Below are 21,524 nucleotides of genomic sequence, written 5' to 3' on the forward strand. Positions count from 1 at the left end.
GCTATAATAATAGTAATAAAAATGACAATATCAGTTGTTCACAAGCATATGGGGAAACTGGAACCCTCAGACATTCTGATGAGATTCTGAAATGGTGAAGCCATCTCAGAAAGCAATTTGTAGTTCTTCAAAACATTAAAAATAAAGTTACCATATGAACCAGCAACTCTTCTTCTCAGAAAAGAAATAAAAACATGCTCACCCAAAACCTTGTACATAAATGTTCATAACAGTGTTAGTCATCATAGCCACAAAGGACAAAAGAACCCAAGTGTACAGTAACCGATAAATGGATAAGCAAAGTGTGGCAGATCCATGCCATGGAATCGTAGCCACACGAAGGAAGGCAGCGCTGACACGTGCTGCAACATGGATGTATTTCGAAACCACTGTGCTGAGTGAATGAAGGCAGCCACAAAAGGCTATATGCTATGTAATTCCATTTACACGAAGTGTCCAGAATGGACAAATCCATGGAGACAAAAAATAGATTGGTGACTGGCAGATGCTGGAGGAAGGAGACAATGAATAATTGCCAATGGGCACAGGGTTTCACTTGGGAGTGATGAAAATATTCTAAAATTAGATAGTTTGGATGGTTGCTTGACTCTATTTAAAACATATTTTTAAACTATTGAATTGTACACTTTAAAAAATGAATTTTATAGAATATGAATTATATCTTACATTTTATTTTTATTTGTTTGTTGTGAAATGGTATTTCATTGGTTTGCATTTTGAGGACTTCAAGGCAGCTTAAGCATCTCTTAATATTTATTGATCAGTTTTCCCTTTCTGTGAACTTTTATTCATACTCACTGCCCACCTTCTATTGGGCTGGTGGTTTGCAAAACTACCTTTCAGTGCTGGTAATGAATGAACCAGAAGCTTCCCTCTTCAAGCGACAGGTGAGCATTAACAGTCACTTGGGCATGTCAGTACTTTCTAGGCGGGAACCGCACCCATTCCAGAATGGAACCTCTGAAATCTATGGTTACCATGACAAATGACAACATCTCAAAAGATTCCTTCAGTCGCTAGAGTATTTTACCTTTGACTAAGAGATAAAACACTTGAGTTTCTCTTCACTACTGTGCCTTACTGACAATTACAGAAGTTACACACAAGTAAGTACTTTTTCTCCTACTAATCCTCTAGGCAGTCAAAGCTTGTCTTCTTTCTTTCTTTTTTTAAATATATATTTTTAAAAGATTTTATTTATTCATTTGGGAGAGAGAGAAAGAGCATGAGGAGGGGAGGGTCAGAGGGAGTAGACTCCACACCGAGCAGAGAGCCTGATGCGGGACTGGATCCCAGGACTCCAGGACTAAGACCTTAGCTGAAGGCAGTTGGCTAACCAACTGAGCCACCCAGGCACCCAAAGCCTGTCTTCTTTCTAACATGACTCCTTTTCTTAGTTTTTGTTGTTAAAAGAAAGAATTGTGGGCATATTAGACTTTACCTCACCATACACCGTCTTCTAAAATTCTTACCAAATTTGCCGATTGGAAGACTTCATCTTTGTTAACTGACTTCCCAATTTCATGTCTATCATCTTTTCCACATCTGCCCACATTTTCTCCTGCTTTGCAGGCATTTGAGCACCTACGTTACCTCATGGCCATCTAAACCACCTATCAGTTGACACTCACCAAAGTTTGGTCCCACCCCAAGCACTCGAAGTGTAAAATTAAACTCTCCTCCAGAAAACACTTCATTTTCTTCAATGAAGCTGGATTTCAAGGGGTCAGGAAACAAATCCATCAGGTAGTAAAAAGCCCATGGGGCTAAATAGTTTTGGCATAAAAAAAAATTGCTAATCACAATTTATTTAGTAAAATAAACCCTATACACACAGAAACAGAATAACAAAATTTATATCAAGGTGACAATTCTGGATCTGTCCTAAAATTTATTCATGTATGCATTTAATCCTGTGAGAATTTTAAAGAACAATTTTTTGCTAAAGCAAAGCCTTTGGTAGGGTAGACTAGCAGTATCCACTTAGTAAAATACGAAACGTTTGAAACATTTGAAAATACTCCATTAATGAAAAAAGAACTAAATTGTGAGCCCATACATCATCTCTGGAATGAAGCTTTTGTTCACATATTTGGATCCAGAAACACCTCCCTGGCAACAAATACTCTTTGGTTCTAGTTTTGAACCCAGGATCAGCTGGCGTGGCTGGATGAGTCACAAAGATAAGCCATTGTTGCAGATGGGTCAGGATGGATGGGAAAAATTCTGTAGCTTCAAAGTCACCAGGATCAAATAATGGAGAAGAATAAGGCTTTTAAAAGAGCAGTTCACACACATGATTCTAGGTCAGGAAGGGAATTCCTCCATGTGAAAGGCCAGCAAACATTCATTCTGAGGACAGCTCACCTCGTTCAATACTGAGTAATAATTAAAGAGGAATCAATAGAGGATGTAAACAAAGATTTCACAAGAAAAGAGAAAAGAAAGGTAATATAAAAACAAATTACAATTACATAATTTTAAAAACTATTTTCACAGAACAGATGAAAAAGACTTTATAATTTAGTGAAACAATTTTATCTAGATAATATGATCTCAAAATACAGATATAAGAATTTAGGAGAAAAGGGTGGATGGGAAAAAATATTCTACAAAACCAAAGGACCTTTCAGAAATAGTACAAAGAAAATAAACATTGCTTAAAACATGATAAGGAGCATTAAGGACAAGAATGCGTCAACTAGAAAGACTTTTTAAAAGAGATCGAATATAAGACAACTGGCATCACCAAGGAAGAGAACCAAAATGGCAGAAGAGAAGAAAATATTTCAATCAAAATTTTAATAAAACTTTCCATGATTATACAGATTGAAAAGCAGATTATGTTCCCAGAAAAATTAACTCAAGACAATCAATGGTGAGTTATATCCCAGTAAAGTTTCTGATTTTCAAAGACAAAGAATTAGAAATCCAGGAAAAGGAAAAATGTTCCATTAAACTATTCAAGAGAAGAAAAAACTCAGCTCACCTTTGTCTTTCCACAGCAATGCTAGATGCAATGGAGCTGTGCTTCCAAAATCCTTGAGGAAAACATTGCAGCCTGAGAATGTTATGTCCAGCCAGAGTTTAATTTGGAGTGAATGTAACAAACTTTTTTTTTTAACAAGAAAGAACTTAAGGAATGTGATTTCCTTCTTCAATAGACCAGCAGAAAATGAACTTTAACCCAATTAGATATGAATGGACAAGACATGGCAGTATTCAATGAATTTAGCTTGATACAGAACTAAGACATAAAGGAAAGTGAAGGTTATTATGATTATTATTTCAGAACTGAATGGAAATATTATAAACTTTGAAAATATAGAAATGATAAAATTAACACATAAAAACTAGAAAATAACAGGGAAGGTAATATCAGGACATTGATGTCATCAGTATTAAAACTTAGGGGTTAATAAGTAATCGAATACAGCAAACCCTTGACAACACAGTGGTTAGGGGTACCAACCTCCGTGTGGTCAAAAACCTGCATATAACTATTGAGTCCCCCAAACCTAACTTCTAATAGTGTACTCTCGAGCGGAAGCCTTACTGACTCCGTCAATTGAAATATATTTTGTGTATTATATGTATTACATTTTATATTCTTACAATAAAGTAAGCTAGAGAAAAGAAAACATTATTAAGAACAACGTAAGGAAGAGAAAATGCACTAACAGTACTCTATGGTATTCACTGAAAAAAATTCATGTGTAAGTGGGCCCACACAGTTCAAACCCATATTGTTCAAAGGTCAACTGTAATACAGACAGAAAGGCATAAAGTTTCATCAAGTAATCAATTAAAATTATATGGGGAATGACGGAGGGGAGGAAATAAAAACTCATCTTTGATTTCAAAAATTTCATCTTTGGTCACAGTTGGGAATCAAAAGATTCACTCTAAAGTTTTGAAAAATAAATACATTACAAAAAGTCTTCTTAAACAAAACAACAAAAGTAAAATCCATATATGTTATGTAAGTAAATCAAAACTCAACTATAAGAAAAAAAGAATCTGGATGAATTACAAATAATACCCCCAAAATATGCTAAATATTGGGACATTTATAAAACAAAATTTCTCAAAAAGTTTGTAAATAAAAAGATGGGACAAAAGCATTCCAGGAAAGTGTAAAGAAGCAATCATGAAAACAATTTAGGACTTGAGATCTTAAACTAGATAGCTTTGAATCCCACACTTCGAAATAAACTTTAAAGCATTAAATGTGATTTTTTAAAGCAGTAGATAATGGAAAAATTTACAAACCATAATGAAGATAAAATAATTACAAAAATCTACATAGGAAGAATTGTACATGCCCCAATATTCTTGTCTATCAGTATCTGTGCCTTGAATAACTCCCTCCCCTTGATGCTGTAAAGGTAAGGGAGGATATGGGCTGTGGCTCTGGCTGTGATGGGATATTACTATGTTCCATAACATGGTAAAATGGATTTTACAGTTTTAGTGAAAGTTATTAGGCAACTGACTTTGAGTTAATAAAATGTGTATTACCCAAGCGGGTCTGACACAGTCTAGGTCTAAAGGTGGGAGATGAAAGCCAAATGTTGGAGCGTAAGAAGGCGCTGCCCGTGTGTCAGGGGATGGCTTCTAGTTGCTGAGAGATGCACTCAGACATCGCCAGCAAGAGTGGCCCTGTTTCACAGTCTCAAGGAACTGATTTCTGCCAACCCAAAGGCTTGGAGAGGATCCTAAGTCTCAAATGAGATACCATTCCCTGCCAACCCTTCGATTCCAGCCACGAGAGATCCTACCCAGAGCCTGATCCTCTGACCTACAGAAACCGTCAGAAAATAAATGGGTGGTTTTTTAAGCCGTTAAGCTTGTAGTAATTTGTTACACAGCAATGGAAAATTAATACAGTATGTATTCCATGTAACATAGTAGCATCAAAATGGTAAAGTAAAACAAACTATAAGAAAGTTACTGGCTTAGGTACTAATATAAAACATTCTTTTGCAGTATTAGTAGTAGAAGACTTTAATTCACCTTTGTCAGCATGACATCAAAGAATCAGAAAACAAGTAAGAATTTAAGACATAGCAAAGACAAAGGTAAGTGTGTGTATGTGTGTGTGTTGTGTGAGAAAGATCGCATATCAGTCTTGAATCATAAAAACAGAGAATCTATCTTTTCTCTAATGCCCACAAAAGGGTCTAGCCACAAAAGATAACCGTGTCAGGTTAGAAATTTCTGTATCAGTTCCAAAATGTAGAAATAGCAAAAATACTCTCTGATCACAAAGCAAAACATTACAAAGCAAGACTGAACTTATGAAACAAACCAAAAAACCACCTACCATGTGCCATCTAAACTACACTATTTTAAACAATTCTTGGGTCAAAGACGAAATTAATACTGAAATTACAGAATACTGGTAATACAACATCACAGGATCTAGAGCGTGCAAATGCAGCCAAAACAGTGCCCAGGAAAAACCCCATAACCTTGGGGGGAGGAGCAAGATGGCAGAGGAGCAGGCGACGCGCTCCTGGTCCGGTCCCAGGAGTTCAGCTAGAGAGTTATCAAACCTTCCTGAACACCTACCAACTCAACAGCAGCAGTTCTAGGAACAGAAAAACCACCACTTTCTGGAAGGTAGGACGTTTGGAGAAGTGAAGCTGACGCATATATACACAGGAAGATAGACGGTGTCGGAGGAAGCCTCTGTCAGCCACTTACCAGCAGGGGAGTGAGCAGCGGGCCGAAATCCAAACGATCAGAAGTCTGCGCCGCGATGGGACGTCAGTCCAGAGGATAAGCGGGGAGTGGAATCCTCCCAGGGACAGTGTGGTCTCAGGTGCCTCACGGTCACAGGAAGACGGGGGATGTCTGAGTGCGGCAGAGCTCCCGGGTGTCCGAGCGTGGAAGCTGGGGACAGAGACAGAACCGAGGAACTCCAGCTCTCAGCTGGGGGTTGCCATAAACCGTGGTCCGTGGCACAGTCAACAAGTGGCAGATCTGGGGAGACCCCGCTTCCTTCTCTGGGAGGAGCAGCGTGGCTGCGCGGCAGGAATCCACTGGGTTTGGAGACTCCAAATGGGGCGGTGCACCAGGGACAGAAACACTCGGTCACAAGCAGGGGGAGCTCAGAGCACAGCCAGAGACCAGGGACACGGGAGGGAATGACGGCTTTTCTTGAGGTCGCACTGAGGAGTGGGGCCCCAGCTCTTGGCTCCTCCGGCCGGAGACTAGGCGGCCGCCATCTTTATTCCCGTCCTCCCAAGCGGTACGGAAAGCGCTCAGGGAACAAAAGCTCCAAAGGCCAACCCGAGCAGATTGCTTAGCCCGGCCCCTGGCAAGGGCAGTCAATTCCGCCTCGGGCAAAGACAATTGAGAATCAGGGCAACAGGCCCCTCCTGCAGAAGATCAGCAAGAACATCCAGCCAAGACCAAGTTCACTGATCAAAGAGAACTGCAAAATACCAATGCTAGGGGAAAACAGCACATAGAATTCATGGCTTTTCCCCCATGATTTTTTAGTCTTTCAAAGTTTAATTTTTTAAATTTTCATTATTTTTTCTTTTTCTATTTTTAAAATTTTTCCTCTTCCCTATTTTAACCTTTTTTAACTTTTATCTTATCAATACGTTTTTAAAAATCATTTTTAATTTTCATTTTTGTAGTCATATTCTATCCCTTCATTGTATTTAACCTTATTTTTTGTATACATATAAGTTTTTCTTCCTTTAAAATTTTGGGATACAGTTTCTTCATCCCAAAATATACACTAAACCTAGTGTATGGCTTTGTTCTAGTCTCCTGCCTGATCACATTCTCTCTCTTTTTTTTTTAATTTTTTCTTTCTTTTTTTAACCAAATCCTCATCAATTCCTTTTTTAGAATCTTTTTTAATTTTCATCTTTACAGTCATAGTCTATCCCTTCATCATATTTACCCTGATTTCTTTATATCTATACGTTTTCCTTTCTTTAAAATTTTGGAAGGCAGTATATTCTAACAGACCAAAATACACCCAAAATCAAGTGTGTGGCTCTGTTCTATTCACTAGCCTGATTATATATATATATATATATATTTTTTTTTTCCTTTCTTTTCCCCCTGGTTTTGGGTCTCTTCTGATTTGTTTAGTGTATATTTTTCTGGGATTGTTGTTACCCTTTTAGCATTTTGTTCTCTCATTCATCTATTCTTCTCCGGACAAAATAATAAAGAGGAAAAACTCACCTCAAAAAAAAAAAAAAAAAAGAACAAGAGGTGGTATCAATGGCTAGGGACCTAATCAATAGGGACATTAGTAAGATGTTGGAACTAGAGTTCAGAATGATGATTATAAGCTGGGCCTGATGATATAGCTGGGCCTGAAAAAAAGCATACAAGATACTAGAGAATACCTTTTTAGAGAAATAAAAGAACTAAAATCTAACCAAGTTGAAATCAAAAAAGCTATCAATGAGGTATAATAAAAAAATGGAGGCTCTTACTGCTAGGATAAATGAGACAGAAGAGAGAATTGGTGATATAGAAAATCAAATGATGGAGAATAAAGAAGCTGAGGAAAAAAAAGAGATAAATAACAACAAACCGCAAGGGGAGAATTCAAAAGATAAGTGATACCATAAGATGAAACAATATTAGAATAATTGGGATCCCAGAAGAAGAAGAAGGGGGGCGGGGCAGAAGGAATATGGGAGCACACTATAGCAGAGAATTTCCCTAATTTGGTGAAGGGAAAAAGCATCAAAATCCAGGAAGCACAGAGAACCCCCCACAAAGTCAATAAAAATCGGTCAACACCCCATCATGTAACAGGAAAACTCACAAGTCTCACAGACAAAGAGAAAATCCTGAAAGCAGTTTGGGACAAGAGATCTGTAACATACAATGGTAGAAATATTACACTGGAAATAGACCTAGCCACAGAGACCTGGCAGGCCAGAAAGGACTGGCATGATATATTCAGAGCACTAAATGAGAAAAATATGCAGCCAAGAATACTATATCCAGCTAGGCTGTCATTGAAAATAGAAGGAGAGATAAAAAGCTTCCAGGACCAACAAAAACTAAAAGAATTTGCAAACACCAAACCCGCCCTACAGGAAATATTGAAGGAGGTCCTCTAAGCAAGGAGAGAGCCTAAAAGTAACAGACCAGAAAGGAACAGAGACAATATACAGTAACAGTCACCTTACCTTACAGGCAAGACAATGGCACTCAATTCATATCTTTCAATAGTTAGCCTGAATGTAAATGGGCTAAATGCCCCCAATCAAAAGACACAGGTTATCAGAATGGATTAAAAAAACCAAGACCAGGGTGCCTGGCTGGCCCAGTTGGTTAAAGCCTCTGCCTTTGGCTCGAGTCATGATCCCAGGGTCCTGGGATCAAGCCCCACATCGGGCTCTCTGCTCTGTGGGAAGCCTGCTTCCTCCTCTCTCTCTGCCTGCCTCTCTGCCTACTTGTGATCTCTGTCAAATAAATAAATAAAATATTTTTTAAAAAAACCAAGACCCATTGATATGCTATCTGCAAGAAACTCATGTTAAACCCAAAGACACCTCCAGATTTAAAGTGAGGGAGTGGAAAACAATTTATCATGTTAATGGACGTCAAAAGAAAGGTGGGATAGCTTATATCAGACAAATTAGATTTTAAGCCAAAGACTATAATAAGGGGCACCTGGATGGCTCAGTGGGTTAAGCCTCTGCCTTCGGCTTGGGTCATGGTCCCAGGGTCCTGGGATCGAGCTCCGCATTGGTCTCTCTGCTCCGTGGGGAGCCTGCTTCCCCCTCTCTCTCTCTCTGCCTGCCTCTCTGCCTACTTGTGGTCTCTCTCTCTCAAATAAATAAAAATCTTTTTTTTTAAAAAAGACTATAATAAGAGACAAAGAAGGACACTACACCTTATATATACTTATATATTTAAAGGGACTGTCCAAAAAGAAGATCTAACAATTTTAAATATCTATGCCCCTAACATGGCAGCAGCCAAACCCATAAAATTCCAAGGAATAAATCTAACCAAAGAGGCAAAGAATCTGTACTCAAAAAACTATAGAATACTCACTGAGGAAGACACAAAGAAATGGAAAAACGTTCCATGCTCATGGATTGGAAGAACAAATATTATGAAAATGTCTACGCTACCTAAAGCAATCTACACATTTAATTCAATCCCTATCAAAATACATCAACTTTTTTTTTAAAGAAATGGAACAATTAATCCTAAAATTTGTATGGAACCAGAAAAGATCCCAAATAGCCAGAGGAATGTTGAAAAAGAAAACCAAAGCTGGTGGTATCACAATTCCAGACTTTGAGCTCTATTACAAAGCTGTAGTGATCAAGACAGTATGGTACTGGCACAAAGACAGACACATAGATCAGTGGAACAGAATAGAGAGCCCAGAAATGGACCCTCGACTCTATGGTCAACTAATCTTCAACAAAACAGGAGCAATGTCCAATGGAAAAAAGACAGTCTCTTAAGCAAATGGTGTTGGGAAAATTGGACAACCACATGCAGAAGAATGAAATGGACCATCTCCTTACACCACACACAAAAATAGACTCAAAATGGATGAAAGACTTCAATGTGAGACAGAAATCCATCAAAACCCTTGAGGAGAACACAGGCAGCAACCTCTTCAACCTCAGCCACAGCAACTTCTTCCTAGAAACATCCCCAAAGGCAATGGAAGCAAGGGCAAAAATGAACTTTTGGGACTTCATCAAAAGTTCAAAAGCTTTTGCACAGCAAAGAAAACAGTCCACAAAACCAAAAGACAACCGAAAGACTGGGAGGAGATATTTGCAAATGACATATCAGATAAAGGGCTAGTATCCAAACTCTATAAAGAACTTATCAAACTCAACACCCAAAGAATAAATAATCCAATCGAGAAATGGGCAGAAGACATGAACAAACATTTCTGCAAAGAAGACATCCAAATGGCCAACAGACACATGAAAAAGTGCTCAACATCACTTGGCAACAGGGAAATACAAATCAAAATCACAATGAGATACCACCTCACACCAGTCAGAATGGCTAAAATTAACAAATCAGGAAACAACAGGTGCTGGAGAGGATGTGGAGAAAGGGGAACCCTCCTACACTGTTGGCTGGAATGCAAGCTGGTGGGACCACAGCATGGAGTTTCCTCAAAAAGTTCAAAATAGAGCTACCCTACAACCCAGAAATCTCACTACTGGGTATTTACCCTAAAGATAAAAATATAGTGATCCGAAGGGGCACATGCACCTCAATGTTTATAGCAGCAATGTCCATAATAACCAAACTATGGAAAGAGCCCAGATGTCCATCAACAGATGAATGGATAGAGAAGATGTGAGAATATATATATGGATAGATATGTATGTGTACATATATTACAATGGAATGTAATGGAGCCATCAAAAAATGAAATCTTGCTATTTGTGATGAAGTGGATGGAAGTAAATGGTATTACGCTAAATGAAATAAGTCAATCAGAGAAAGAAAATTATTGTATGATTTCACTGATTTGAGGAATTTGACAAACAAGACAGAGGATCATAGGGGAAGTGAGGGAAAAATGAAACAAGATGAAACCAGAGAGGGACACAAACCATAAGAGACTCTTAATCTCAAGAAACAAACTGAGGGTTGCTGGAGCGGAGGGATGGGGTGGCTGTGTGATGGACACTGGGGAGGGTGTGTGCTATGGTGAGTGCTATGAATTGTATAAGAGTGATAAATCACAGACCTATATCCTTGAAACAAATAATACATTTTATGTTAATAAAAAAAGAGATCCATAAACTTAAATATTTAAACTACCAGAAAGAATGAAAACATTTAATCAAATATCCAGAACAGGAATTTAGAAAAAAATAAACAAAAAATGAATTCAAGGAAGGCAGTAGGAAAGAAGGCATACATTAAAGACAAAGCCGAATTTCTGAATTTGATAAGAGGCAATAATGAGACTAATAAAAGGACACTTCACTTCTATTACATTCTCTCTAAAAACCTATATTCCCAGTCTTATCACGGGGAAAACACCAGATAAATGCAAATCAAGGGATAGTCTACAAAATGCCTGACCAGTACTCTTTGAAAAACTGTCAAGGTCATGAACAAGGGAAGATGATGAAACACTTACAGATTAGGGGAAACTAGGAGACCTGATGGCTGAATGCAGTGTGAGATCCTGGACTGGATCCTAGAACACAAGAAATGGGTGAGATCCAAAGAAAGTCTGTAATTCAGTGAATGTAATTGTACTAATATTTCTTAGTTTTGACAAATATGCCAAATCATGTAAGATGTTAACATTAGGGGAAGTTGTGTGAAGGGTATATGAGATCTCTGTACTAGTTTTGCAAATTTTCTGTAAATCTAAAACTTTAAAAAAAAATTTTTTAAAGAACTTCAGAAGACCTAGAAAATCTAGACAGAGCAATTAAAATGGAAGAAATACAAGTGATTATCAAAGGGCTATCTCCTCAAACAAACAAACAAAAGCATCCCAGGTCCTAAAGTTTGTATAAAAGGATTTTACCAGACACCATAGTAACTAATAACTTCAATATAATCATTCTGATAACAGAGAAATTTAAAAAGCACTCACATTCTTTCCTGTGAAGTAAATAATTCAAAAATAATACAATTTTTCCCTTATAAGTTTAGTATATTATTTCTATTTTCTAAAAATACTGGACGCTATATCCAGAAATGCCAGATAGTGGCAGAAATCTTTGTTTCATTCTTGACTTCAGTGAGAATGCTTCTACTTATTTCCTTATTACATTGGTCCTAGCTTTTGTGGTTATATATCACATTAAGAAATTAATCATGAGGCACCTGGGTGGCTCAGTGGGTTAAAGCCTCTGCCTTCCGCTCAGGTCATGATCTCAGGGTCCTGGGTTTGAGCCCTGCATCGGGCTCTCTGCTCGGCAGGGAGCCTGCTTCTTCCTCTCTCTCTGCCTGCCTCTCTGCCTGCTTGTGATCTCCATCTGTCAAATAAATAAATAAAAATCTTCAAAAAAAAAAAAAGAAATTAATTGCATATTTACTCTACTAAGAATTGTTATCAAGAATAGACTTGGGGGGCACCTGGGTGGCTCAGTGGGTTAAAGCCTCTGCCTTCGGCTCAGGTCATGGTCCCAGTGTCCTGGGATCGAGCCCCACATCGGGCTCTGTGCTCTGTTGGGAGCCTGCTTCCCCCCCTCTCTCTATTTGTCTGCCTCTCTGCCTACTTGTGATCTCTGTCTGTCAAATAAATAAATAAAATCTTCAAAAAAAAAAAAGAATAGACTTGGGATGCCTGGGTGGCTCATTTGGATGTGTCCAACTCTTGATTTCAGCTCAGGTCTCGATTTCAGTGTTTTGAGATCAAGTCCTACTTTGGGCTCCACACTAGGCATGAGCCCACTTAAGATTATCTCTCTCCCTCTCTCTCTCAAGAAAAAAAAAAAGAGTAGACATAAAATTTTATCAGATTTTTTTACCTCCACAAAAATTATCATGCAAATCTTCTTCTTTTTAAAGCCATTAATGTTAATAATTGCGTTATAGTTTCTCTTTTACTGAACCATCCCTGTATGTTTGGAATAAATACTACTTGGTTAAACTTCGTTATTCTCTTAACATGGTCCTGTGTTCTGTTTCCTAATCTTTTTGTTAAGGGTTGTTCAGTAACATGCATCATGAATTTATCTGAAGTTTTATTGTGCATATGTGTGAGTGTGTGTGTGCATATATTGTCCTTCTTGGCCTTTGCCATCAAGGTCATACTAACTTCAAATTTGGAGATTTGCCCCACTAAGGTGACAAGAGATCAAGTTGATCCCCTTTTAACTAGTCTCCTTCTTCTCTCTGACTAGCAACCAGTCTCCAGATTCTGCAGTCCAATGTGAAATGGCATCACTTGGTAAGTGATATTCTGTAAGATGTGATTGTAACTGAAATCTCTTGGGTTAAAAAAAAATAACTTGTTCACTGTGTCTATTATAAGGATATCATAATTAGAGTTTAAAATACCTGTGCTTGAGGCAAGGAAAAGAGGCAGCTTAGTTGAAAACTGTTTTTAGTTTTTTCTTCCTTGTAGAATCGTGTTCCTGCTCACCCTCATGTACTCCTGGAAATGACCTTCAACATTGATTGAAATAGTGAAAGCTTTGACTCACCATCCCAGTGCCCATCTCCTCCATCTCCTAACCAATCTGCTTTAACAGCCTCATATCCTTCCTTCCATCATCACTGTGAAAACCCTTCTTACCTATCTGGGTCAGAAGATGAAGGCAGCTATGAGAGAGGGAACCCCTTCCTCACTCCAATTATGGTGAGACTAACACTTACATAGTGTTTATAACATTGTTGGCATGCTCTGAGCGTCTTAAGTAAATACCTCATTTAATCCTTGCAACAGCCTTTCCTTGGTAAATACTACTATTATCACCACTTGGCAATTCAAGAGACTGAGGGCAGGAAGTGACCTGCCTGTGGTCATATAGCTACCAAGTGGCAAAGCTAGGTTATGAACTTGTGGAGTTGGGTTCCCAGGTGGCTAGTCTAAGTACCAAGCTATACTGTGTCTCCCCTACAACCAAGAATCTTTCCTGCCTTGGAGATCAAGGAGGACCTTTGAATAAATTATCAAGTTGAAGATTTTAAATAAACAGGATTCAGTATTAATAATATTGTAATGCTTTTCAGATAACCAAAAGAGATGGAAAATTCATTGAATCAGATTTAGATGCCAGTAAGGGAGACCACTTTCTAGGAGGGAATCAAGGGTAGAGGGTTGGCAGAGAAGAGAAGGATAGAGCAGTGATAGTACTTACAGGAAAAACAGAACCATGACATTTGTCAAAACCCAGAAATTAGTAGTAGTACAATTGTATTCACTAAACTATAGACTTTATTTGGATTTCACCCATTTCTCCTATTCCAGAATCCAAGGCAGGATCCCACACTGCATTCGGCCATCAGGTCTCCTAGCTTCCCCTAATCTATAACTGTTTCACTATCTTTCCCTGACCATGACCTTGACAGTTTTGAAGAGTACTGGTTAGATATTTTGTAAAATATCCTCAATTTGCATTTATCTGGTGTTTTCCATGTGATTACACTGGAAATATATGTTCTGGGGAAAATACCCAGAGGTAAATTGTCTGCGCATTCTATCACTGGAATGATGCCCAGGAAACCAGCAACAATTCTGGGGCTGGGAACTAGGGTAAGGGAGCTGGGGCAAAACTTGGAGATTTTGCCCACTGTTTACCCATCTATACTGTACATGTGCATATATTACTTCTAAAAATCCTTAAATAAATGGGATGTAATGCTTTAAAATTTATTCAAAGAGACACTTGTATAGGTAATCTAAGTTTCATCATTTGGTAAAACAATGTATTTGTCCTTAAGCGTACAATCTATCTCTTGCACTTATAAGGGGCTCTTAACTATCTCTCTCTCTCAGCCTCAATTTTATACTAATTTTTCCTTTATCTTCTCTTAGCTTTTATTTATTTTTATATCATTGGATTTTTTTTTTCTTTATCTCTAAGCCACCGACAATCCCCTTTATTTCCTAGTGGGGAGAAGAGACCCTAATTAATAAATTAGGGTAGAGCAAGATGTCTTCCTATGTAAATTTGAAGCCTTTTTTTTTTCTTTTGCTACTAGGGATTACAAAGTGGAGGTTCCCCTCAGTGAGGGATGACCATGCGAAATTTTGATCCCCTAGGATAGACACACTATCAGAGAAATAGAGTAGTCCAAACACGATCATTGTCAACAGGATGAAGAAGAGTTTTATTGAAAATATGAAGTGTACAGAAAATTTAGTAAGCCTGAAGAGTTAATTTGTGATATTTCAATTAGCATACTAGACCCACAGATTTGTCCCTGGAACCGCAATAGAAATTAGGCAGCTGCTGAGCCTGCAGATTTAAGAACATGGTCCTAAGAAGGTTAAAACCACACTGCAAATTTCAGGTTTTAACTTGTTTTTCAGAAGCTGGGTTTATATTTCTTTTAGCTCTGGGAAATATCAAGTCCAGAAATCAAATTATATTCAAGAGAATGACATAGACTTGGGTTGAAAATAGTCGAATGTAGAAAAAGAGAGAAAGATGGTCAGATGGCTCTTAGGATACAAAACATAAACTTGTTTGATGCGGATGTCAGGGTGTGAGCCTAAATTGAGTTCCTGCTAGGATTCAAGGATGTCAGGACCACTCCCATTGAGGCAGAACCAACAGAACGAAAGGGCCTGCAAGAAAAGAGAACATCTCAAGTGAGGATTATCCAGGTGGCGATTCAAGAACAAGGGGCTGGTGGAAGAGGGAAGGAGAGGTTCTCACTGAGCCAGCTGCTGAGTCCTAGGGTGATGGGGCTGCTGTGAGAGAGAAAAGCCAACAAGCAGCTGGAAATGGTGAGAATGAATGAGGTTGCCTGTGGCCCTTGGTATAAAGCCAGACCAACTTTTGCATGACCCCTGTTCTCTGGATAATGGCCATCAGCGGCCATGGGACGCCATCAGCCTGCACTAGCGGCAACACCAACGCCTTTGACAAATGGCAGCAACCACCACAGCAGAGTCTGTGGCTTCCACGGGGATGTGCAATGTCATCAGAGCACATCAGCAATAAAGGAGCCATCACACTTTTGAACAAACTATAGATAGCTCAAATATATAAAATGAAATCTCTCTGAATCTAATTAGACAAATCTATCCCATTATTTCTCTTTCTCAAAAATATACCAGCAATTTTTACTCATTTATACTTCCAGATGAACTTTGGAATATGCTCAAATTTCTCCCAGAATTTTTTTGGCATTTTAATTAGAATTACACTAAATTTATATATTAATTTATAGAGAAGTCACTTCTTTAAATTATTGTCTTGGCATCTGGCACATGTAGTTTTCTTTCCACTTACTTGAATCTTCAGTGAAGTCTTTTTCTTCATGTAGACCTTGTACATTTCTTGATCATTTTTTTAGGGATATATTATAGGGCTTATTGTTATCGCATGTCGATCTACAATTTGCAAATTTTCTCACTGTGCTCTGCAGACATATCAAAGAAAACTGTCTAAACTAAATACGACAAAAATTTTATCCTATCTTTTCTTCTAAAGTTTTATAGTTTTGTCTCTTACATTTAGATCCATCATCCATTTTGATTTATTTTTGTGCAGGCATGAGGTAAATACACAAATTTGTGTTTTTAAATATGACTATCCATTGTCCCACTCTTATTTTTAACACATAATCCCATTGAATTGTTGCAAAACAATGTCACCTGCACAATTTCTATCCCTGGGAACCTAAAGAAATTTCCTTGTGGGGTGGTTATATGATACCTGTCTGGTTGTATTTTTCATTCAAATATACAGACACAGAGTCAAGTTTCAATCTAAAAACTCCAGCCACTTATCTCCAAAGAATTATCTTGCATTATTGATTGAACAATGTCTTTCTTATGTTTTCTGCATCCTTTCTCTCTATTAGTGAGACACTGGTTTGTAACATTTTAAGACATCCCAAGATCTCATGGCTTTAGATTTTTGGACTCCCCACTATCTGTTACACATGAAAACATACTGAAGAATCAACTCAGGACAGAACAAAGTTTTTCTCCATAAGAAAGGATTGAGGTGTGTGTACTAGTGAATTGACACATTAAAATGTTAACTGATGGGGCGCCTGGGTGGCTCAGTGGGTTAAAGTCTCTGCCTTCAGCTCCGGACATGATCCCAGGGTCCTGGGATCAAGCCCCACATCAGGCTCTCTGCTCAGCAGGGAGCCTGCTTCCTCCTCTCTCTCTGCCTACTCGTGATCTCTGTCAAATAAATAAATAAATAAAATCTTTTTAAAAAAATGTTAACTGATGAGACAATTTCTTCTTTTTTCTTTGCATATTGGTGCCGTTCCTTTTTTAAAATTTATTTTTTCAGTGTTCCAGGACTCATTGTTTATGCACCACACCCAGGGCTCCATGCAATCCATGCCCTCCTTAATACCCATCACCAGGCTCACCCAATCCCCCACCCTGTCCCCTCCAGAACCCTCAGCTTGTTTCTCTGAGTCCATAGTCTTCTCATGGTTCATCTCCCCCTCCGATTTCCCCCAACTCACTTCTCCTCTCCTTCTCCCAATGTTCTCCATGTTATTCCTTATGCTCCACAAGTAAGTTGAAACCATATGATGATTGACTCTCTCTGCTTGACTTATTTCACTCAGCAAAATCTCTTCCAGTCCTGTCCATGTTGATGCAGAAGTTAGGTATTCATCCTTTCTGATGGAGGCATAATATTCCATTCCATATATGGGTTGAGACAATTTCAATAATGCTCTAGGACTGTTTGAGAAGAGATTAATGCCTTGGGTGTTCATATAATTGAAACATAGGTTTGTGCTTCATTCCAACTGCTATTTTTAAATGCCTGTCCCTAGTAACAGTAAAAAGAAGTCTGGAAGTTTAAAAATTGTTAATATTAATTAATGTAAATATTAATATAATCACTGAACCAACACTAACTTTTCAGGTGTCACTGGACTACTTGTTGGAATATCTGTGGCTCTCCATGGGTTAGGTTTGCTAAGTCAGTATTACCACTTCCAACTTGACCAGATAATGTTGACTGATGAGGATAATAACACTTTTTCTGTCCACTGAAGATTTATTAGTTTAAAGAGGAAGCTTTTCATACTGAATACAGAAGCAGTTTGGTAAGATGATCTACCTGGAAGTATTAGTGTTCACAGATACAATTAGCATAATCAAAGTGGATTAAAAAAGGCATAAGAGATGGCAAATTAAGGTCATTAATAGACTGGGGAAAGCTGACTTGAAATTGTTCCAAAATAAATGCCAGTTCCATACCCTTTCTAAAATGTGGACAGAAAGTGTCTGCAATTACCAGCTGGCTAAATTTTATAGATTATTTGGAGTTAAAATTTTCTGCTTCAATGAATTTCATAGAAAACTTGTGAATAACATTTATATTATTATGATAACCCTTAACGACCCAACCCAGGAGTCTAACCGCGGTATAAACTAGGAATGTGTTACAGAAAGGAGTCACAAGGAGCCTTCAGAAAATGAGAATAATTAGAGATCCTCCCCCTCTTGAACAGTTGGAGTTGAGGTGAACACGATGGTTTTCATGATCTGTCTTACTCGGTTTCTTTTTTTATATTACATACTAAGAACACTATTAAAGTTCTGATGGTTTAAAGAGATGAGAAGGAATGAAAGCAGTAAATTTTATCAGCAGAATTCGATCAGATATTGAAACAGATATGTGTGAACATGGAGCTCCATAACAGGCCACTACCAGCAAGTTTTAGAAAGCGTGAATGAAACCACATTGAGACTTGGACCTGAAACAACCCTTTGACTAACCAGTACCAAGTAGATGCTACTGGGGATTGATGTTGGAAACACTAACTGATTATGATATCTGTGTATACTTGAGCTTAAAAATGAAGTTCCTCTTTTTGCTGGCCCCAGGCAAAGAAAGTGGAACTCCTCCCCATTTTGAAGGTCATGGAAATTTGGGTCTCTCTGTCTATAGAGGTCCTCTGCTTTTACAGTCATGCTGTAACTTTTGAGTTACCTCAGGAGAGTTACCCTAGTGGCCATCAACAAGGCCATTCATAGAAATGCTCACTGCTTGGGGTGCCTGGGTGGCTCAGTGGGTTAAAGCCTCTGCATTCGGCTCAGGTCATGATCCCAGGGTCCTGGGATTGAACCCCGCGTTGGGCTCTCTGCTTGGCAGGGAGCCTGCTTCCTCCTCTCTCTCTGCCTGCCTCTCTGCCTACTTATGATCTCTCTCTGTCAAATAAATAAATAAAATCTTTAAAAAAGAAAAAAAAAGAAATGCTCACTGCTCCATTTGGGGTAGAAGAATCAAAGAAAGCACAGGAGGCAAAAGTCCACCTGAGAAAAATGATAAAAAGAAAGGTAAAATCTCTAGGCATGCCATGTCAGGGTCTCTTCAATGAGTATTAATATTTTTAACCAGAATCCATCAAAAGGCAGGCACTGTACCAAGTACACATGGTTTTGGATGGAAATCAAGTGGCTTTGCCACAATAATATAATCTTGCTTTTTTGAGAGTCCCATGTGTTGACTAGTAACATTTGGCTAGTAGCGCCTTTTTCTTTGTTCATTTGTGTAGATTCATTTGTGTCTGAAGATAGTTGAGGAGCCCAGATCCATGTGACACCCAAACTTCATGCATCAGCACAGTGAACCCACAAATCGGGGAATCTGCAGCAACCCTGTCCTGAACTCCTCCCATCCAAGTCTCCAACGGCTTTCATGCTACAAATCTAAAGCTTTGCCTTGTTTCAAGGAAGTCTACAAAGCAGCACTGTGATCTTGACCTCCCTTTGATTAAATAATTCCCCACTGTTCTTAGAGATGAGTAGTACATCTTTAGGTTTCACAAAAGGACTTGTCCTGACATGGCTCTCTGGCCCCATTACTTATGACTCTCCTTACTCTCTTTGCTCTGGCCACTGGCCTTCTTACATGTTCTCTAATGCAATGGTTCTCAGTTCTGGCTTATATTAGAATTACATGTGGAGCTTAAAAAAAAAAACAAAACACTATTGCTAGGTCCATACCTTCAGAGATTTTGATTCACTTGCGTGGAGTGAGTTCCAGGCATCTGGGTTTTCTCAGCCAGGGTTGAGAACCACTTCTCTAATGCATCAAACCCTTTTTCCACTCAAGTCCTTAGCACATAGTGTTCCGCTATTCAAAACACTCTTTCTCCATTCCCTCCACCACCATAACCTCTAGGTTGAAATTAAAACTTTTAAAGGTAAAATTTCCTGGATATCCTTTACTAGGTAGCTTCCCTTAGTAATTCCTATAATTCCTCTTTTAAAACACCACAATTTCTGTTATTTGCTTTAAGTTTGCTTTCCCATAAGAGTAAAGCCAAAACTATCTGTTTTCCTCCTAGCCCCATTGCTTAATGTAATAAACACTAAAAAGAAAAAAAAATCTGATGGTTAATTGAAAATGTCTGTGTCCTGGGAATTCAGCCTTGGACAGATATTAAAGAGCTATTTAGTCCCCCATCTTTCCATAACAAGATTCTTGGCTGGGAAGGAAGATTTATAAGGATGGCAAAGACTTTCTGATTAGGGAAGTGTGTATTTGGGGTCCCATCTTGAGCCTAGACCATGTTTATCATAAGATCCTAAAATGTCTGGAGAATTGGTCTTGTAGGCCCCTTTCTTCTTCCTGGAAGAAAGCTTCCTAAGAAAAGACAGCTGAGGCACAAAACTAGTTTAAAGAAAATAACCCATGTAGAAAGATTGAGTCAGTTCTATATTAAGCCCAGTAAACTCTCTTTCAAGGATTTCTCTTATCAATCTTCCTAGGAGTGTAAGTCATAAACAAGTGAAAACTAAAAGAACCACAATACTGAGAGCATACAGTGTGGTTATGCTGGATCTGGTGGCTTCTGCAGTAGGGGAAAATAATTTAACTGGCTTTGGGAATCAGGGAGGAACTAATCCTGAGTGTAGCCTTCAGATCTCTCAGTATCTGGCCTTGCCTCGGTTGGAGGGATCTGAGAACATCAGCAAAACACCTTCAGTGAGGCACCACCACAGATAGGAAGCCAAAGACGTAAAGGCATTAGATATTCATGACCTCAATTCAGATTCTATATCTCCCTGAATTTTGGTATTTTGCTATTGTCAAAGAAGAGAGGATTCTAGTGAGCTAGAGATGAAGGAAAAAGTACGAATTCACATCATACTGGAGAGGACCATGTCCATGATTCCCTTTGAGCATTCCTGGGATTGTTTGAGAATCACTACAGGGGAGTTCAAATTCCCTCAGAATAATGATTATTATGATAATACCATTTCCCCCCAGGCTTAGGTGGCATCAGAAACACATAATGTATGTGATTTGAAACATCTGAGGTTTAAGGAACTAGTCAAATTGGCATGACTCCAATTTCTCTGGCCAAGAAAGACAACAGATAATGAACAAAATGTCAATGATATAAGATATATATAAAAAGCAGATGGTCAGTTAAAAGAAGAAAGCCAAAATAATAAATATGGAAGCTTAAGGCGCACCAGCCTGGTCCTAGAACCTAGTATTATGAAATATATTACAAAGTACAGGTTTCCAGGATTGTGACCATTTCATCATTTACTGTGGGTTTCCAATGGAGAGCCATGGTGATTAAGGAGTAATTGAAAATGAGATGAAAGAGAATTTATCCATATAATAGACATTAAAGCCAGAGTGATAATCATAATTCCCCAGAGGAGGTACTGAAAATCTCTGGGAACACTGTTGAGCATGTTATAGAGCCTGAACAATAAGAAAAAACCTAACTGGGGAAAGCAGGTGAAATTCCTGGACAATTCCTTTAACGTACTAGATTGACATCACTACAGAACCAGTTAATAGATGTTAGACAATCCTTATCACTTGCCGATGTGCGCACTGGCTTCTGGCATTACGTTAACATTG

General features: G+C 38.4%; 1 protein-coding gene across 4 annotated transcripts in view; it reads left to right on the top strand.

Moving 5' to 3' along the window:
- The first annotated feature begins 1,035 nt into the window (after positions 1–1,035).
- The window catches only part of MROH9 (maestro heat like repeat family member 9), a 94,695-nt gene continuing 74,206 nt past the window's right edge, over positions 1,036–21,524 (top strand). For 3 of the 4 annotated variants that reach the window (XM_047704334.1, XM_047704336.1, XM_047704337.1), the window contains exons 1-3: positions 1,036–1,127; positions 5,011–5,102; positions 12,879–12,925. In XM_047704334.1, the coding sequence (XP_047560290.1) occupies positions 5,048–5,102; positions 12,879–12,925 (102 nt within the window). In that variant the 5' untranslated portion in view covers positions 1,036–1,127; positions 5,011–5,047. Of the gene's footprint in view, positions 1,128–2,264; positions 2,470–5,010; positions 5,103–12,878; positions 12,926–21,524 lie in introns of those variants that run through there. The other variant, XM_047704335.1, reaches the window with a different exon arrangement.

The sequence above is a fragment of the Lutra lutra genome, chromosome 15 (assembly GCF_902655055.1).
Source record: "Lutra lutra chromosome 15, mLutLut1.2, whole genome shotgun sequence".
NCBI classification, from domain to species: domain Eukaryota; kingdom Metazoa; phylum Chordata; class Mammalia; order Carnivora; family Mustelidae; genus Lutra; species Lutra lutra.